Genomic DNA, 19946 nt, shown 5'->3' with positions numbered 1-19946 from the left:
TGGGGAATCAGAAAAAGAAGTTTTGTCAATAAACATGCCTTATTAGCAGCAGATGAAGTATCTATGGATTACAGGGATAATGATAGTGGCTCTTAATCTTTGTATTTAGAATGCTATATATTTTTTAATATTTATTTGGCTACACGAGGTCTTATTGCAGCATGCAGGATCTTTTTGTTGCAGCATACAGGCTTAGTTGCCCCGTGGCATGTGGGCTTTTAATTCCCCAACCAGGAATTGAACCTTCATTCCCTGCATTGGAAGACGAACTCTCACCCACTGGCCTACCAAGGAAGTCCCTATTATTTTTAACTAAGCAAGGCTTCCCTTGTGGGTCAACTGGCAAAGAATCCACCTGCAATGTAGGAGACCTGGGTTCGATCCCTGGGTTGGGAAGATTCCCTGAAGAAGGGAAAAGCTACCCACTCCAGTATTCTGGCCTGGAGAATTCCATAGACAGTTTAGTCCATGGGGTTGCAAAGAGACATGACTGAGCAACTTTCACTTCACATTGGTCAGCAGCATTCCAGCTGCAGGAAGAATAGGACCTTCAGTCCTGAAGGAGGAATCCAGGCAGCACACCTTCCATGTCATGGGCTAAGCCTGGAAAAGTCGGTTTGAAAAAGGGGCTGAAAAATTGTTCAGCACATTGTCTGAGATCATTCAGGACCCTACAACAAATGACCATGGACTTGGTTTCACCAACAATGTGCTTTTCACCATTCTGGAGGTTGCAAGTTTTAAGAATATATTACCAACTTATATTAATATATTAACCGTGGTAGTTTTATTTTTTAATAGAATACTACTGACATAAATCTAGGGAATTCCCTGGTAGCACAGTCGGTAAAAAAATCTCTCTGCAGTGCAGGAAACCTGAGTTCGATCCTTGAGTCAGGAAGATCCCCTGGAGAAGGAAATGGCAACTCCAGTATTCTTGCCTGGAAAACCCTATGGACAAAAGGGCCTGGCAGACTACAGTCCATGCGGTCACAAGAGTCAAACACAACTTAGTGATTAAACCACCACCACCACAGCATAAATCAATATATTAATATTACTAATAAGTAAACTATCATTAAAACAATAATTTTACTATATAGTGGCCTATACATTTACTAGTGTGTTAATGAATAATAGCTAATAATGTTATTACTGTTTTATTGGCAAAGCTACGTCTCAGGCATAGTGCTGAATATACTGAATTTTCGCCCTTATTTTTTTTTAGGCCATGACACGTGGCATGTGGGCCCCAGTCCCCCGACCAGGAGTCGAACCTGTGCCCCCTGCAGTGGCAGCGGGGAGTCCACTACACCGCCGCTCGATTTTCTCCTTTAGTGAAGAAATTTGCGCATGCGCCTGAGTTGCTCCAAGAGCAGGCGTGTGCGACTGGAATATGAGGACGTCCTCTGAGGCAGGAGGTATCTCAATCCTGAGGAGACACCGCCCGCCCATAGAGGGCGCTGAGACTCAACTCGGCTGCCTCCAGGGGACAGAGACGCAGGATCGCGCCCGGAGCCTTCTGGGACTTGTAGTTCATGGCGTCGTGGTGCGCAAGCGCACTGCCGAATCCATCGTGAGCGCGCGTCCCCGGGCGACAACGGCGGTGTGAGTTAACTGGGGTCGCCGATGGGGGGCGCGGGCAGGCCGGGTGCTGACGGGTCCTCGGGTCACGCTGCACTGAGCTTCTCCTCCGCGGCGGGACTCGGGTAGACTAGGCTTGCGCTGTGGGTTATCTTTGCCCACACCTGGGACCGCAGCACCCATGCATCTTTCATCCGGGCGGCGCAGACAGGATGCGGTCCCCGAGCCTGGCCCCCGCGCCTGTGCGGGTAGTTAGGCTATCAGGGGTCGGGATGGGGTCTGGGGAGGGGTCCCTAGCGGGAGGGATGGCCTGGACTGTTACCCTTGGGTTTGCTCCACCTGTCACGCTGCAGGCGCAAAGGAGAGTCAGAGAAGTCGGGCAGCTTGCACCTGACCTGTGAAACAGTCCAACACCTATCCTGTGAAAATACCCCTGCACGACAGGTCCGTGGGGCAAACTGTGCTGTGAGGTAAATGGAGCTCTCAGAGGCCTAATGTTACAGTACAGGGATATAGAGTAAACCGAACGTCCAGACTCCTGCATGTAGACTCATTGGGCGCTTGGGCAAACCCAGGGAGGAGGTCTGACCTTGGGTGGTTCTGCCCCCTTGGAGGGGTGCTACTGGGCAGTGTCTGAGGCCGTCTGTGGTTGTCAGGACCTGGGGGCTCCTGGCATGGAGGGGATGAAACCAAGGCTGCTGCTCTACACCCCACAATGCCCAGGACGCCCCTCAGAGAACGATCCAGCCCCAGTGTAGGTGTCAAGGAGGAAAGACCCTGGCTTAGCCTTAGCATTGTGATTCCAGTGACACGCTATCAAGGGTCTACTCCACTGGTACCCAGACACCCCTGCTCAGGAATGAGGTCGCAGCCGAACATTCTGCCAATGCCTCCTATTCCCTGGGGTGGATTGCATTTTTCCCTGCCAGGAAGCCCTCATCAGCCCTTTCTTGTGGAGAAAGGACAGAGTTTCAGTGGTTTTGAACCCTGAAAGGGAAGACCCTGAGGCAGGTGCCAGAGGCCTAGGTAAATGAGGGCCAAACGGGGTCACTGACATCAACCACAAGGGAGGGGGAATCCCTTGAACCACCGAAGGGTGGGAGTGGATTGGTTGAAAGAGCTTGAAAGGGATAGGGGGTCCTGAACTCATTACCATCAGATGCAATTTAAAGTCCCAAGAGCAGATAGATCAAGATGTCACAGGGCTCTGGTCCCCCTGAAGCCTCCAGGGGAGGGTCCTTTCTGCCTCTTCCAGCCTCCTGTGGTGGCCATCAGTCCTTGGTGTCTCTTAGCTTGAGGCTGCATCACTCCAGTCTCTGCCTCTTTTGTCCCATGGCCTTCTCCCTGTGTGTTTCTCTTTAAAAAAAATTTTTTTGTCTGGCTGTACTAGGTCTAAATTGAAGCATTCAATATCTTTAATTGCACATGTGGGCTCTAGTTCCCTGACCTGGGATCAAACCCAGGCCCCCTGCATTGGAAGTGTGGAGTCTTAGACACTGGATCACTAGGGAAGTCACATGTCTATGTTTTCCCCATTAAAAATTTTTATTTATTTATTTTTGTCTGAGCTGGGTCTTCATTGCTATGCATGGGCTTTCTCTAGTTGTGGTGAGTGGTGGCTACTCTTCGTTGTGGTATGCAGGCTTCTCATTGTGGTGACTTCTCTTGTGAAGCATGGGTTCTAGGGTGAGTGGGCTTCAGCAGTTGTGGCACACAGGTGCAGTTGCTCTGAGGCATGTAGGATCCTCCTGGACAGGGGATGGAACCTATGTTCCCTGCGTTGGCAGGCAGACTTCCAACCACTGGACCAGCAGGGAAGTTTCAGCATTTAAACTCTCAGTTGTGGCATGTGGGATCTAGTTCCCTGACCAGGGATCGAACCTGGACCCCTCCCTGCATTGGGAGCACAGAGTCTTAATCACCAGACCACTGGGAAGTCTGTGTGTCTTTTTTAAAGACACCAGTCATATTGCATTAGGACACTCTCTACCCCAGTATGACCTCAGTTCAGTTCAATTCAGTTGCTCAGTCGTGTCCAACTCTTTGCGACCCTGTGGACTGCAACATTCCAGGCCTCCCTGTCCATCACCAGCTCCCGGAGCTGACTCAAACTCATGTCCATTGAGTCAGTGATGCCATCCAACCATCTCATCCTCTGTTGTCCCATTCTCCTTTCACCTTCAATCATTCCCAGCATCAGGGTCTTTTCAAATGAGTCAGTTCTTTGCATCAGGTGGCCAAAGGATTGGAGTTTCAGCTTCAGCATCAGTCCTTCCAATGAGTATTCAGGACTGATTTCCTTTAGGATGGACTGATTGGTTCTCCTTCCTGTCCAAGGGATTCTCAAGAGTCTTCTCCAGCACCACAGTTCAAAAGCATCAATTCTTCGGCTCTCAGCTTTCTTTAGAGTCCAACTCTCACATCCATACATGACTATTGGAAAAACCAAAGCTTTGACTAGATGGACCTTTGTTGGCAAAGTAATGTCTCTGCTTTTTAATATGCTGTCTAGATTGATCATAACTTTTCTTCCAAGGAACAAGCATCTTTTAATTTCATGGCTGTAGTCACCATCTACAGTGATTTTTGCTAAGTCACTTCAGTCATGTCCAACTCTGTGCGACCCCATAGATGGCAGCCCAGCAGGCTCCCCCGTCCCTGGGATTATCCAGGCAAGAACACTGGAGTAGGCTGCCATTTCCTTCTCCAATGCATGAAAGTGAAAAGTGAAAGGGAAGTCGCTCAGTTGTGTCCGGCTCTTAGTGACCCCATGAACTGCAGCTTACCAGGCTCCTCCATCCTTGGGATTTTCTAGGCAAGAGTACTGGAGTGGGGTGCCATTGCTAGCGTGTGAGATCAGTGCAATTGTGCGGTATTTTGAGCATTCTTTTGGATTGGAATGAAAACTGATCTTTTCCAGTTCTGTGACCACTGTTGAGTTTTCTAAATTTGCTGGCATATTGAGTGCAGCACTTTCACAGCATCATCTTTTAGAATTTGAAATAGCTCAACTGGGATTCCATCACCTCCACTAGCTTTGTTCATAGTGATGCTTCCTAAGGCCCACTTGACTTTGCATTCTAGGATGTCTGGCTTTAGGTGGGTGATCACACCATTGTGGTTATCTGGGTCATGAAGATCTTTTTTGTATAGTTTTTCTGTGTATTGTTGCCACCTCTTTTTAATATCTTCTGCTTCTGTTAGGTCCATACCATGTCTGTCCTTTATTGTGCCCATCTTTGTATGAAATGTTCCCTTGGTATCTCTGATTTTCTTGGAGAGATCTATAGTCTTCGCTATTCTCTTGTTTTCCTCTATTTCTTTGCATTGATCACTGAGAAAGGCCTTCTTATCTCTCCTTGCTATTCTTTGGAACTCTACATTCAAATGGGTATATCTTTCCTTTTCGCCTTTGCCTTTTACTTCCCTTCTTTTCAACAGCTACTTATAAGGCCTTCTCAGACAGCCATTTTGCCTTTTTGCATTTCTTTTTCTTGGGGATGGTCTTGATCCTTGCCTCCTGTACAATGTCATGAACCTCTGTCCATAGTTCTTCAGGCACTCTATCTATCAGATCGAATCCCTTGAATCTATTTGTCACTTCCACCGTAAAATCGTAAGGGATTTGATTGAGGTAATACCTGAATGGTCTAGTGGTTTTCTCTACTTTCTTCAATTTAAGTCTGAATTTGGCAATAAGGAGTTCATGATCAGAGCCACAGTCAGCCCGCAGTCTTGTTTTTGCTGACTGTATAGAGCTTCTCCATCTTTGGCTGCAAAGAATATAATCAATCTGATTTCGGTATATGACCTCATCTTAACTAATCACCTCTGCAAAGATCCTATCTATAGATAAGGTCGCATTCACAGCTACTGGGGGTCAAGACTTGGAGGACATGATTCAGCCCACACCAGTCTTATCATGAGCAGGTGTTTCCCCAGGTTAAGTATTGTGTGTCCCAGGGGGCACCCATCATCAGATGTTTCCCCAGGGTAAGTATCATGTGTCCCATCACCTGACACAACCATGAGGCGTGGCTCAGCATGGTATCCTGCACCCATAGCTCCCACCCACCATGTGGAGAGGATCAGAGCCAGCTCTCAGGAAAAGAAATCACATCCCCTCTGGTCCCTAATGGATCTTGTGAAAGCTGCCACCATTTTTAGATTTTTAAACTTTTCTATTTTTAAAATTGTATTGCTTTCGGATCCGCCATCTGCGGTGGAACCGCCGCCAAGATGCAGATTTTCGTGAAGACCCTGACGGGGAAGACCATCACTCTCGAGGTCGAGCCCTCGGATACAATAGAAAATGTAAAGGCCAAGATCCAGGATAAGGAAGGAATTCCTCCTGACCAGCAAAGACTGATCTTTGCTGGCAAGCAACTGGAAGATGGACGTACTTTGTCTGACTACAACATTCAAAAGGAGTCCACTCTTCATCTAGTGTTGAGACTTCGTGGTGGCGCTAAGAAAAGGAAGAAGAAGTCTTACACCACTCCCAAGAAGAACAAGCATAAGAGAAAGAAGGTTAAATTGGCTGTTCTGAAATACTATAAGGTGGATGAGAATGGCAAAATCAGTCGCCTTCGCCGGGAGTGTCCCTCAGATGAATGTGGTGCTGGAGTTTTTATGGCCAGTCACTTTGACAGACATTATTGTGGCAAATGTTGTCTGACCTATTGTTTCAACAAACCAGAAGACAAGTAATTGTATATTGGTTAATAAAGATATGAGCTAACATGTAAAAAAAAAAAAAAAAAAAAAAAAAAAAAAAAAATAAAATAAAATTGTATTGATTTACTTACTTATTTTTGGCTGTGGTGAGTCTTCATTGCTGTATGTGGGCTGTCTCTAGTTGTGGTGCACAGGCTTATCATTGCGGTGGCTTCTCTTGTTGTGGAGCATGGGCTGTAGAGCGTGGGCCTCAGTAGTTGTGGTAGTTGTTTTTCACAGTGGCTACACCATTTTCCATTCCCACTAGCAATGTGTGAGAGTCTCCCATCCTTGGCGACACTCATTACTATCTTTTAAAATTTATTTTTTAATTGGAGTATGTGTATGCATGCTAAGTCACTTCAGTCCTGTCTGACTTTTTGTGACCCTATGGATCATAGCTCGCCAGGCTCCTCTGCCCCTGGGATTCTCCAGGCAAGAAGAAATGGGTTACCATGCCTTCCTCCAGGGGATTTTTCCGACCCAGGTATCGAAACCATGTCTCTTACATCTCTTGCAGGAAGGAAGGACCCTCACTTGGAGCCTTTGGTGGGGATGGGTCCTGCCACACCTAAATCTCAGACTTCTCACCTCCCTGGAAGAAAATAAATTTGTGCTGTTTTAAGCATCCCAATTGTGTAGTCATTTGTCATAGCACCCTGGGACGCTAGTACAGAGTGTTTCACAGTAGAACTTGTGTGCCTCTAAGACCTGGTATCTTCTGGTATCTTCATCCAGAAAATGGAGCCACTGGGACTTCCCTGGTGGTCCAGTGGTTAGGATTCTGAGTTTTCACTGCAGGGGGCAGGGTTTTGATCCCTGGTCAGGGAACTAGGATCCCACCCACTGTGTGCCACACAGCACAGCCAAGAAAACAAATAAAACCCACAGAAAATGGAGCCATTAAGACCCCTGGCTTGTCCTGGTGAAACCGATTGGTGTCATTTCAAGGGGGCTCTGTAGAACTCCGGTACCACTGAAAGATAACATTTCAGTGCAGAGAAGAATTCAGCAAGAGCAAAGTGATAGATAAGTGATTTATTAGAATAGGTTGCTTGTGAGGCTTACAAGCAGGCCTCACAGGCCTGAGAAATGCTGTGAGAACTTAGTGGGCTTCAGTTTTAAAATGGGGAGGGGAAGAAGACTTTCTTTGTCTTTCTTGAGTAGACATCATGCTTCCATCATCAGCGTCTATTCCTCCAGGTTGAGCAGGGGAGTTTTCTTGTCCCTGTGTGGTCAAGCTAGGTCCACAAATGATTGTTTTTCCATGTGTGCAGAGAGCATGTTATAGGGATCATTAACTTACTGAGCTCACTGAGCAGAATGTGGGGCTCATGCCACCATTGCTTTATTGTTTGGGGGTATGTCTCATGCTTCTGGTTACATGGTTTTGTTGTCAAGAAGGCCTACTTGGTTTAGTAGCTAAACTGAAAAGTTGTTGCTGAACCACGTAAAGACACCGGGATCCTTGGCCTCCAGAGGAGAATTCAATCCAGGGCCAGAGGCGAGTCTTGATTGCTCAGAGCTTTTGTGCAATAAAGTTTTATTAAAGTATAAAGGAGATAGAGAAAGCTTCTGACATAGACATCAGAAGGGGGTAGAAAGAGTACCCACTTGCTAGTGTTAGCAATGGAGTTATATACTCTCCAATGAATCCAAAGAATGTCTGGAGGTTGTAAATACCTCACCAGACCTACTCCCATAATTTACATTTTAAGATAACAGAATTAGCCAGAAGGTTTAATCCAGAGACTGTCCTCAGGCAGGATACATAATCCTAAGGAATGTAGAGGAAAAAAAGTTTGTCCTTTCTTCCTCCTTGAGAATTCCAGACCCCTCTCTCCCTGGGGACCCCTAGACTTCTTATCAACCTGCCTAGGAAATGACTCTCTCAAAACAAACCTGCTTTCTTGAGTAATCATTAACCTACAGGGGTCTCCCATGTTTTTGTACTTCCAATCCCCTAGTGGGATTAATATTTGATCACCTACTTTGTCCCTTCATTCTGTCCACATCACTGGCTTCCATGACTCTCCTCTGTGTGTATGTGTGACCTCAAGTGGTGGAGAGGACTCTGGGGTCTGGGACAGGCCAGATCCAGTCTTCACTCTGCATTTTTCCTCTCCCAGCCCTGCCTGCCCAGGAACCTGCTTTTGCCCAGGAGGGAGGACAGAATGGCTGCTGAGTGCCTGCTCCCCTGGCCCCAGGTGAGTGGGACTTCCTCTCCCCTGAAAGGCACCCAGCGTGTCCAGAGGGAACATACCTGTCAGACATGGAGCGCCCTTGCCTTTTGGGAAAGGAGGAGAATTTGTCATGAGTGTCTGGGTGTAGGCATTCAGGTGGCTCTTATGTATGAGGAGGAGGTCCCTTATCCCTTCAGAAGGACTGTGCCTCCTTCCTGGGCTCCAAGCATCTCTGAAGACCCCGAAGTTTCTCCCATAGAGCAGGGAGGGGTGCCCCAAGGCACCATCCTCTTTAAAATGCACACATATGTATTTTTTTAAATTGTGGTGAAATAGGGCAGGGAAGCCTGGCATGCTGCAGTCCATGGAATGGCAAAGAGTTGGACATGACTGAGCAATTAACACCTTCACTTTACCTTCTCTGGACATTGGTTGGTGGTGGGGGGGCATTCTTGAGCTGATCCATCGTGATATTTTAGGAGGTGGTAACCTTCAAGGATGTGGCCGTGGACTTCTCCATGGAGGAGTGGGAGCTGCTGGACCCTGGTCAGAGGAAGCTCTACAGAGATGTGATGCTAGAGACCTGTGGGAACCTGGCCTCTGTGGGTAAGACCAGCTGGTCCTTCTGTGTCCGTCAAGTCATGTTTGTTTAGCATCTACTGCACGTCAAGAACTATGCTAGGAAGTAGGGATTTACTGGCAAATGAGACATGCATGGTTCCTGCCCTTGTGGTGTCTCCTGTAGGGCAAATGGCCTGATTCTTTCAGTATATGGCAGCCCGTGCCACTGTAGAAATGCATCTTAGCTGAGGTGTTGATAACATCTCTTGTTCCACTAGTGCCACCTGGAAAGCCCTTAAAAATTTTATGGACATTTTAATAGGTATAAAGTGGTATCCATTGTGGTTTTGATTTGTGTTTTCCTAATGACTAGTGATATTGAGTATCTCTTCATGTGTTTACTGGGCCATTTGTATCTCTGAAGAAGTGTATGATCATTTTTTAAATTAGGAAAATACAATCTTTAGCTTGGTCTTTGTGTTACCTCTCCCGTGTCTCTTTCAGAAGCCTTGAGGAACCAGAGAACCAATTCAGGCTTTGAGGATGGCACCATATGCCTAGCATCAGCCTCTCAAGTTACCACTTTTTCTCTGTGGACGGCATATTCACTCTTTCAACCAGTGGTATCTTTCCACCTAGAGCAAGGAGAAGCCATGTGGATGGCAGGGAAAGGAACTCTGCAAGCTTCATATTCAGGTGCAAAGCAGGCAGATATGGCCCATTGGGATGGGGACAATGTCTGGGGACTCCTGGTCATAGGTCCCTCCACAGAGACCCTAATTGTCTAAGGAGAAGGCTGAGGTGCTTGGCTGTTTCTTCCCATTGTGCCTTTAGTTTATCCCCCAGCAACCTTCTGCCATGAACCAGCTTCCACTAACCCTCTTTATGTGCAGAGAAAAACATCCCTTTTCCTTCTGGAAGTAATTCTACCTGTGTTTCCTGTTTCATCTCTTCCCTCTCTGCTTTCTTGATAATTTTTTCCCTCTTCCATTCTTTTTTTTCTCCTCACTCTTATTTTTTTAAAAAATTATTGGAGTCTAGTTTATGTATAATGTTTTGTGTTAGCTTCAGGTGTACAGCAAAGTATTTCAGTTATACATATACATGTATCTATTCTTTTTCAGATTCATTTCCCCTATAGGTTATTATAGAATATTGAGTAGTGTTCCCTGTGCTATACAGTAGGTCTTTGTTAGTTATCTATTTTATATATAGTATTGTATATATGTCAATCCCAATCTCCCAATTTATCCTCCTCCACCCCTTTTCCTCCATAAACATAAGTTTGTTGTTTACATCTGTGACTCTATTTCTGTTTTGTAAATAATTTCATTTCTACCACTCATTTTTAGATTTCACATAAGATCAATATCATATGTTTGTCCTTCTCTGACTTACTTCACTCAGTATGACAATCTTCAGGTTCATCTACATGGCTGCAAATGGCATTATTTCATCCACTTTTATGGCTGAGTGATATTCCAGTGTATATATGTACAGCATCTTTATCTATTCATCTGTCAATAAACAATTTAGGTTGTTTGTATGTCTTGGCTATTGTGAATAGTGCTGCTATGAATATTGGGGTGCATATATCTTTTCAAACTATGGTTTTCTCCAGGTATATGCCCAGGAGTGGGATTGCTGGGTCATATGGTAGCTCTATTTTCAGTTGTTTAAGGAACCTCCTTACTGTTCTCCATAGTGAAGTGAAGTCACTCAGTTGTGTCTGACTCTTTGCCACCCCATGGACTGTAGCTTACAAGGCTCCTCTGTCCATGGAATTTTCCAGGCAAGAGTACTGGAGTGGGTTGCCATTTCCTTCTCCAGGGGATCTTCCCAACCCAGGGATCAAACCTGGGTCTCCCGCATTGCAGGCAGACACTTTACTGTCTGAGCCACCAGGGAAGCCCTGTTTTCCATAGTAGGTGCACCAATTTACATTCCCACCAACAGTGTAGGAGGGTTCCCATTTCTTCACACCCTCTCCAGCATTTATTTGTAGATTTTTGATGATGGCCATTCTGACTGATGTGAGCTTGTATCTCATCATAGTTTTGATTTGCATTTCTCTAATAATTAGTGATGTTGAGCATAATTTGGGGGGGGGGTACGTGCTGCATAACTTGCAAGATCTTAGTTCCCTGACTAGAGATTGTACCCAGGCCTTTGGCAGTGAGAGCATTAAGTCCCAACCATTGAACTGCCAGAGAATTCACAATGTTGAGCATCTTTTCATGTGCTTTTTGCCATATGTCTGTCTTATTTCCTCTGCAATCTTATTCTCTCCCCTTTCTTTCCACATTTACTTTTTGCTCCACCAGAATTCTGATCCATCTTTCCTTCACCTTGCCTTCCTCCATGTTAAAAGCTGATGTTTGAACATGAATCCACAGGTCCTTTGTATATGTTGGAAATGCTTTTTTTGTTGTTGTTGAAAATAATTTTGTCCTGCTTTTCTTTCTTCCCCCTGCCCCCCACCCAACCTTCAATTTATTTCAGATTGGGAGACTAAACTGAGAAGCCAACAGTCAGTTTACAAGAAGGTGGTTTTGGAGGAAGCACCACTTGGGGGTATGAATATTACAAAGCTCCCCAGAGAGGACTGGGGTTATACTGAATCTGAGGGGAACTGTGAAGACTTCCAGAGGCTTTTGAGGCAAATGGGGTACCCCCAGATAGCAGCATTTTCTCAAGAGAAGCCTATTGACTGGTATGAATTTGGGGAAAACTGTAACCTGAGTTCAGAACTTGTTTTATCACGAGATTCTATAGGGAGACATTTTTATGACTATGACTTAGCTATTGCAAGTTTGGTATCTGATCAATTCTTAAACCATCATCAGATGGGATATCCAGACCATAGACCTTGTGAAAATATTAACTGTGGAAAAGATCTCAGCCAAAATATTCACCTTATTCCACATGAAAGAACTCAAATGGGAGAGAGAATTTCTGCATATGCAGAAAGTGGGAAATCATTTAATCATGGTATGGCAATTACCATACAAAACAGAATCAATACAGTGGAGAAACGCTATGAATGTCACCAGTGTGGGAAAGTATTTAACCGGAGGCATTCCCTGAGTGAGCATCAGAGAATCCACACAGGAGAGAGACCATTTGAGTGTCAGGAATGTGGGAGAGCCTTTACACACAGCTCAACCCTCACTCGGCATTTGAGAACTCATACTGGAGAAAAGCCTTATGCATGCCATGAATGTGGGAAAGCCTTCAACAGGATTTCGTCTCTTACCCAACATCAGAGGATCCACACAGGGGAAAAGCCCTATCAATGTGAAGACTGTGGGAAATCCTTCTGCCAGAGTTCTTACCTGATCCTGCACAAGAGAATGCACACAGGCGAGAAGCCCTATGAGTGTAATAAATGTGGAAAAGCCTTCAGTGACCGTTCATCTCTCAACCAACATGAACGGACTCACACTGGCAAGAACCCCTATGAGTGTAATCAGTGTGGAAGGGCCTTCAGCCAGAGGTCTTCCCTGGTTCGGCATGAGAGAACCCACACTGGAGAGAAGCCATATCTCTGTAGTGAATGTGGGAAAGCCTTCAGCCAGAGCTCCTCCCTTATCACACACCAGAAAACTCACAATAGTCAGAAAACCTATAAAATAATTGATTGTGGGAAAGCTTTCTACCAGAGCTGCCACCTTGTTGGATTTTAGAGCTTGCTTGCTGCCTTGTGATGTACTGTTTAGCACTCTACCCTGTGGGTATGTTCAGACTTTGCCCCTCTTATGTACTGTTTGTGAAGAAGTAGACTTAGTCCTCATTCTTGAATTAAAGCACTGAAGTCCAGATCTGAGAAGGGACCTTATAAGAGGGAGAAATTGCCATTGAACTATGTCCAACAAGTGCCACCCTCTTGGAAAAGATCAGTAAATGGATTGGGAATTTGCTGAGAATTACCATATTAATTTAGTTGTTCAAACAAGGGATATTCTGTTTCAACTTTTTGTTTCAATAATCTGTTTTAATATTTTGCTTAATCATTTTGCCTTTCTTGGTCACTTAGCTAGGTCCTGACTTGTCTCACACACTACTATAGCAATGCAGAGTGTATGTTAAGATAGAAAATGCTACCATAATTGAAAAGGATACATGTACCTCAATGTTCATTGCAGCACTATTTACAATAACTAAGACATGGAACTCACCTAGATGTCCATCAACAGATGAATGGATAAAGAAGTTGTGCTACATATACACAGTGGAATATTACTCAGCCATAAAAAGGAACACATTTGACTCAGTTCTAATAAGGTGGATCAACCTAGGGCCTATTATACAGAGTGAAGTAAGTCAGAAAAACAAATATATATTAATACATATATAGGCAATCTAGAAAAATGGTACTGATGAACCTATCTCAAGGACAACAATAGAGACACAGACATAGAAAACAGACTTTGGACATATGAGTGGAAGGAGAGGGTGGGACGAATTGAGAGAGTAGCATTGAAACATATACATTACCATATGTAAAATTAGATAGTCAGCAGGAATTTACTATATGATGTAGGGAGCTCAAATCCAGTGCTCTATGACAACCTAGAGGGGTGGGATGGAGTGGGGGGTGGGAAGAAGGTTCAAGAGGGAGGGGACATATGTACACCTATGGGTGATTCATATTGATATGAGGCAGAAGCCAACACAATAATGTAAAGCAATTATCCTCCAATTTAAAATAAATTTAAATAAAAATAAATATTCAAGTAAAAAGAAAATACTTTGGTTGTAAGGTGAAAGGAAAGAATGCAAAGTAGTATGTGTAATTCTATCCAGTGAAGTCAAAATGTTACATACAAGGGAAAAGGGCAGACAGTGATTGGAGAAAAGAATTGAGTTTTATTTGTTAGGGTCGTCTGATTATGTGTGATTTCCTGCCTTTGCCCTTTCATTTTGTATTGCTAGCATCATTTTGACAATAAGAAAAAACAAACGACTCCAAGGGTTATTGAGTTTCAGTGATCAGTTGGAGGGGGACTATGGATACCAAGATGTCAAGGATACAATGAAGTAGGTCTTGGGACACAGAGGTGAAGTGACCTTTGCTGGCCTGGGGGGAAAGTCCCAACTGTGAAATCTAGTTGCCAGAGTATGGATATGCATCACCCTCATCATTAACATTTTTTGGGTCCTTACTATATTCCCAGCACCACTCGAACTCCTGTATGTGTTCTCTCATTTTATCTTCTCAAAAACAGCATGAGAGTAATTTTTCATATCTTCATATTAAAAAAGGAGAAACAAAAATAAGGTATCCTACCCAAACTCACCCAACTAGCAAGTAGTGGGATCTGGATTTGAACTTGAGCTGCCACTGGCCAGTGTCATATTTGAAAGGAGGAATGCAAGGGAGCTATCTTTTCCCAAATTGTCCCTTAAAAAAATAAAATCACTGAAATGTCATGTGACTCTTCCCCTTTCCCTGGAACTAGCAAGGGAGGCTATGAGGGAGATCTCCAGTCAGCTCTTCTCCCACCTAAGTCGGACCTGATCATGTGAATATTATTGCCTATCCCTGCAGGGAGAGATAAGAAAGGCTTCCTCAGCGACCAATGCAAAGAAATAGAAGAAAATAACAGAATGGGAAAGACTAGAGATCTCTTCAAGAAAATTAGAGATACCAAGGGAACATTTCACACAAAGATGGGCTCGATAAAGGACAGAAATGGTATGGACCTAACAAAAACAGAAGATATTAAGAAGAGGTGACAAGAATACACAGAAGAAATGTACAAAAAGATCTTGATTCCAGCTTGTGTTTCTTCCAGCCCAGCGTTTCTCATGATGTACTCTGCATATAAGTTACATAAGCAGGGTGACAATATACAGCCTTGACATTCTCCTTTTCCTATTTGGAATCAATCTGTTGTTCCATGTCCAGGTCTAACCATTGCTTCCTGACCTGCATACAGATTTCTCAGGAGGCACGTCAGGTGGTCTTGTATTCACATCTCTTTCAGAATTTTCCACAGTTTGTTGTGATCCACACAGTCAAAGGCTTTGGCATAGTCAATAAAGCAGAAATAGATGTTTTTCTGGAACTCTCTTGCTTTTTTGATGATCCAGCGGATGTTGGCAATTTGATCTCTGGTTCCTCTACCTTTTCTAAAACCAGCTTGAACATCTGGAAGTTCACAGTTCACGTATTACTGAAGCCTGGCTTGGAGAATTTTGAGCATTACTTTACTAGCATGTGAGATGATTGCAATTGTGCGGTAGTTTGAGCATTCTTTGGCATTGCCTTTCTTTGGGATTGGAATGAAAACTGATCTTTTCCAGTCCTGTGGCCACTTCTGAGTTTTCCAAATTTGCTGGCATGTTGAGTGCAGCACTTTCATAGCATCATCTTTTAGGATTTGAAATAGCTCAACTGGAATTCCGTCACCTGCGTAATGCTTCCTAAGACCCACTTGACTTCACATTCCAGGATGTCTGGCTCTAGGTGAGTGATCATACCATCATGATTATCTGGGTTGTGAAGATCTTTTTTATTTTTTTGGACAGTTCTTCTGTGTATTCTTGCCAACTCTTCTTAATATCTTCTGCTTCTATTAGGTCCATACCATTTCTATCCTTTATTGTGCCCATCTTTGCATGAAATATTCCCTTGGTATCTCTAATTTTCTTGAAGAGATCTATAGTCTTTCCCATTCTATTGTTTTCCTCTATTTCTTTGCACTGATCACTGAGGAAGGCTTTCTTATCTCTCCTTGCTATTTGGAACTCTGCATTCAAGTGGGTATATCTTTCCTTTTCTCCTTTGCTTTTCACTTTTCTTCTTTTCACAGCTATTTGTAAGGCCTCCTCAGACCGCCATTTTGCTTTTTTGCATTTCTTTTTCTTGGGTATGGTCTTGATCCCTGTCTCCTGTACAATGTCACGAACCTCTGTCCATAGTTCATCAGGCACTCTGTCTATCAGATCCAGTCCCTTACATCTATTTGTCACTTCCACTGTATAATCATATAGGATTTGATTTAGGTCATACCTGAATGGTCTAGTGGTTTTCCCTACTTTCTTCAACTTAAGTCTGAATTTGGCAATAAGGAGCTCATGATCTGAGCCACAGTCAGCTCCCGGTCTTGTTTTTGCTGACTGTATAGAGCTTCTCCATCTTTGGCTGCAAAGAATATAATCAATCTGATTTCAGTGTTGGTCATCTGGTGATGTCCATGTATAGAGTCTTCTCTTGTGTTGTTGGAAGAGGGTGTTTAATATGACCAGCGCATTTTCTTGGCAAAACTCTATTAGCATTTGCCCTGCTTCATTCTGTACTCCAAGGCCAAATTTGCCTGTTACTCTAGGTGTTTCTTGACTTCCTACTTTTGCATTCCAGTCCCCTATAATGAAAAGGACATCTTTTTGGGTGTTAGTTCTAAAAGGTCTTGTAGGTCTTCATAGACCCGTTCAACTTCAGCTTCTTTAGTGTTACTGGTCAGGGCATAGACTTGGATTACCGTGATATTGAATGCTTTGCCTTGGAAACGAACAGAGATCATTCTGCGTTTTTGAGATTGCATCCAAGTACTGCATTTCAGACTCTTTTGTTGACTGTGATGGCTACTCCAGTTTCTTCTAAGGGATTCTTGCCCACAGTAGTAGATATAATGGTCATCTGAGTTAAATTCACCCATTCCAGTCCATTTTAATTCGCTGATTCCTAAAATGTCAACGTTCACTCTTGCCATCTCTTGTTTGACCACTGTCAATTTGCCTTGATTCATGGATTCCAGATTCCTATGCAATATTGCTGTTTACAACATTGAACCTTGCTTCTATCACCAGTCACATCCACAACTGGGTGTTGTTTTTGCTTTGGCTCCCTCTCTTCATTCTTTCTGGAGTTATTTCTCCACTGCTCTCCAGTAGCATATTGGGCACCTATCAACACGGGGAGTTCATCTTTCAGCATCCTATCTTTTCCCCTTTTCATACTGTTCATGGGGCTCACAAGGCAAGAATACTAAAGTGGTTTGCCATTCCCTTCTCCAGTGGACCACATTTTGTCAGAACTCTCCGCCCTGACCCATCCATCTCGGGTGGCCCTACACGGCATGGCTTAGTTTCATTGAGTTAGACAAGGCTGTGGTCCATGTGATTAGATTGGTTAGTTTTCTGTGATTGTGGTTTCAGTCTGTCTGGCCTCTGATGCCCTCTCTTAGCACCTACCATCTTACTGGGGTTTTTCTTACCTGGGACGTGGGTTATCTCTTCATGCTGCTCCAGCAAAGCGCAGCCACTGCTCCTTACCTTGGATGTGGGGTATCTCCTCACGGCCACCACTACTGACCTTGGACGTGGGGTATCTCCTCTCAGCTGCTTGCTGCTCCAGCACCGCACAGCTACCGCTTGCTGCTCCATATATATGTGGGTATACATATATCCCCTCATTCTTGAACATCCCTCCCACTCCCAGTGCCGCTCTCCCCATGTCTACTGCTTTGAATTTCCAAAACTTATTGAGGCATGCTGTGTGCCTTACTATGTGGCCAACTTGTAGAAGTATTTAATAGATCTTGAGGAGCTATATTCAGTTTTTATTATTTGGATCCTGACATCTTTATTACATCAACCTTGTTAATCAGTGTTTCTCAAATTTCTTGTCAAGAGGTTCAGATTTAATAAGTGATAGTTGGAGCCCAGTAATGTGTATTTTTAACTAGCACATCAGTTGGTTTCACTGATGCTCCTTCTTTTTTAGAGACACTTAGAGAAATACTGCTTATCCTTAATTATCCTCAGATTGTTGATTCAAAGATCAGGAGCTCAAGATAATTAACTTACTGTGACCTATTGCTATTGTGCTTAATTTCCCTCAGTATTTATTTTCTGTTGTTTTTCTTCTTTTTCATCTTGTTTTTTGATTTTTTGTTTGTTTGTTTTCTTTTACTTGGGGTAAATAATTCATGACAGGTCTTCACTGTGAATTATACCCTTTATCATGTTGAAGTGATCTCTTTGTCTGCTTTAATCAATAGCACCCCCCCCCCCCGCTTTTTAGACAAAATTAATGTTATTTTTTCACTTCCTTTAATTTCCACTTTTAAATCCCATGTCCTTCCATTTTAGCATAAAATTGTAATTTGTTCTAAGATTCTTCTCTTAGTGGATATATTTATGCCAATCACTGCTATAATAGATGTTATTGGCTTTAATTCTCCTAATATGTTTTGTCATTTCCCTTATTCTGACACTTTTTTTTCCCTTTCTGTCTTTTACTCTGTTGTCTGTACTGCTGGATTTATTTCTTTTCTGATCATTTATTATAATTGCTTTCATTTCTTTTGGCACTTTAAAAAATTGAACTAAACATTATAATTAAACTCATATATTATAATTTATCAACATTAAGCAGTTTTTGAAGGATGTAAAAGTCAAGTTGCAGCATATGTATAATATAATGACTTTTTAAAAAGTATTTGGTTGCACTGGGTTTTAATTGCAGCATGAGGGATCTCTGATCTTCATTGTGACATATAGGCTCTTTAGTTGTGGCATGTGAACTCTTATTTGCAGCCTGTGGAACCTTAGTTCCCCAACCAGGAATTGAACCCAGGCCTCCTCCACTGGGAGTGCAGAATCTTAGCCACTGGACCACCAAGGACTTTCAGTATAATGGTATTTTAATGAAATTTGAAAATGTTATATGTAGTGAATGGATCTATGTGTATGGCATGGCAATAATAAACACCAAATTTGTGATGATGATTTTTCCTGGGAAGAATCAGAGTGTAATTGGGTTTACACAGGGCATCTGAACTCTATCTGCAATGTTTTCTTTCTTTCAAGAAAGCTGATAGAAGGAGTTCCCTGGTGGTCCAGTGGTTAGAACTCTGTGCTTTCACTGCCAAGGGCTGGGATTCAGTCCCTGGTCAGAGAACTAAGATCTTGCAAGTTAAAGGGTTTGACCAAAAAAAAAAAAAAAAAAAAAAAATCTAATAGAATATGTGGTAAGTGTGTAGGATTTAATAGAGCTTAGCAGGAGATACATAAGTATTCAAAACATTATTCCCTGCCTATGCTATATGATCCCATGCTCAATCGTGTCTGACTCTTTGCGACCCCATGGACTATGGCCCACCAGGCTCCTCTGTCCATGGGATTCTCCAGGCAAGAATACTGGAGTGGGTTGCCACTTCCTTCTCCACTGTATTACTGAAATTTTTCAGAATAGCTTTTAAATTCTCCCCCTTCCCCCTATGTTGTAGTTTTTATTAATATGAGCCTTCATGAGGAATGCAGAAATCAACTATGGATACTTACGGTTTGGGATAAAATTTCTAGTCAGAACATCATCTCTGCAAAAAGTGCTACATTTCAAAAACAAATATGCAAAGATGTTCTCTGCACACTGGTCCCATGACTCTGAGAGGTACTGTCACGTTAGCAGAGCCACGTTGAAGGAGCACATTGAAGGTTCAAAAATACCTCAGGAAAGATAAACTTGGAAGAGGAGTTATTTGTGCCACTTACTAAGCTAATGTCTCTCCTTCAGACCCGTGCTATGACTTACTTGTTGCTACTGTAACAAATTACCACATAGTTAGTGACTTAAAACAGTCAGTTTATTCTTATCACAGTTCTGGAGGTCAGAAGTCCAAATTCAAAGCACCAGCAGGGCTGGTCCCTCCAGAGGCTCCAGGGGAGCACTGGCTCCTGCATTTTCCAGCTTCTAGAGGCACCGCATCCCTGGCTCATGGCCGGCCCTTCCCTCCATCCTCACAGTCAGCAGCACATCATCTCCAGTCTCTCTCTGCCTCTGACCCTCTCCCTCCCTCTTATAAAGACCCTGTGATAACACTGGTGCCCCTGGGGAATCCAGGGTCATCCCCGTCTCAGGGGCCTTAACGTAATCTTTCCTGCAAATTTACA

General features: G+C 43.6%; 2 protein-coding genes across 3 annotated transcripts; both read left to right on the top strand.

Moving 5' to 3' along the window:
- Positions 1–1538: 1538 nt before the first annotated feature.
- ZNF554 (zinc finger protein 554) lies at positions 1539–13519 on the top strand. Of its 2 annotated transcripts, XM_055547465.1 has the most exons (6): positions 1539–1608; positions 1938–2054; positions 8430–8507; positions 8963–9089; positions 9549–9740; positions 11547–13519. In XM_055547465.1, the coding sequence occupies exons 3-6, from the start codon at positions 8475–8477 to the stop codon at positions 12728–12730; spliced, it is 1536 nt and encodes a 511-aa protein (XP_055403440.1). In that variant the 5' UTR covers positions 1539–1608; positions 1938–2054; positions 8430–8474; the 3' UTR covers positions 12731–13519. The 2 variants fall into 2 exon arrangements, with proteins under 2 accessions (XP_055403440.1, XP_055403445.1); XM_055547470.1 differs by lacking the exon at positions 11547–13519 and having other exon boundaries at positions 9549–10583.
- On the top strand, positions 5786–6327 carry LOC129628056 (ubiquitin-40S ribosomal protein S27a). The gene has a single exon (XM_055547476.1). It carries the CDS (start codon positions 5824–5826, stop codon positions 6292–6294), a length of 471 nt encoding a protein of 156 aa, XP_055403451.1. The 5' UTR covers positions 5786–5823; the 3' UTR covers positions 6295–6327.
- Positions 13520–19946: the final 6427 nt, after the last annotated feature.

This window comes from Bubalus kerabau, chromosome 1 (assembly GCF_029407905.1).
Source record: "Bubalus kerabau isolate K-KA32 ecotype Philippines breed swamp buffalo chromosome 1, PCC_UOA_SB_1v2, whole genome shotgun sequence".
NCBI classification, from domain to species: Eukaryota; Metazoa; Chordata; class Mammalia; order Artiodactyla; family Bovidae; genus Bubalus; species Bubalus kerabau.
Note: the sequence above shows the minus strand (reverse complement) of the source record. Positions and strands in the feature narration are given on the sequence as shown.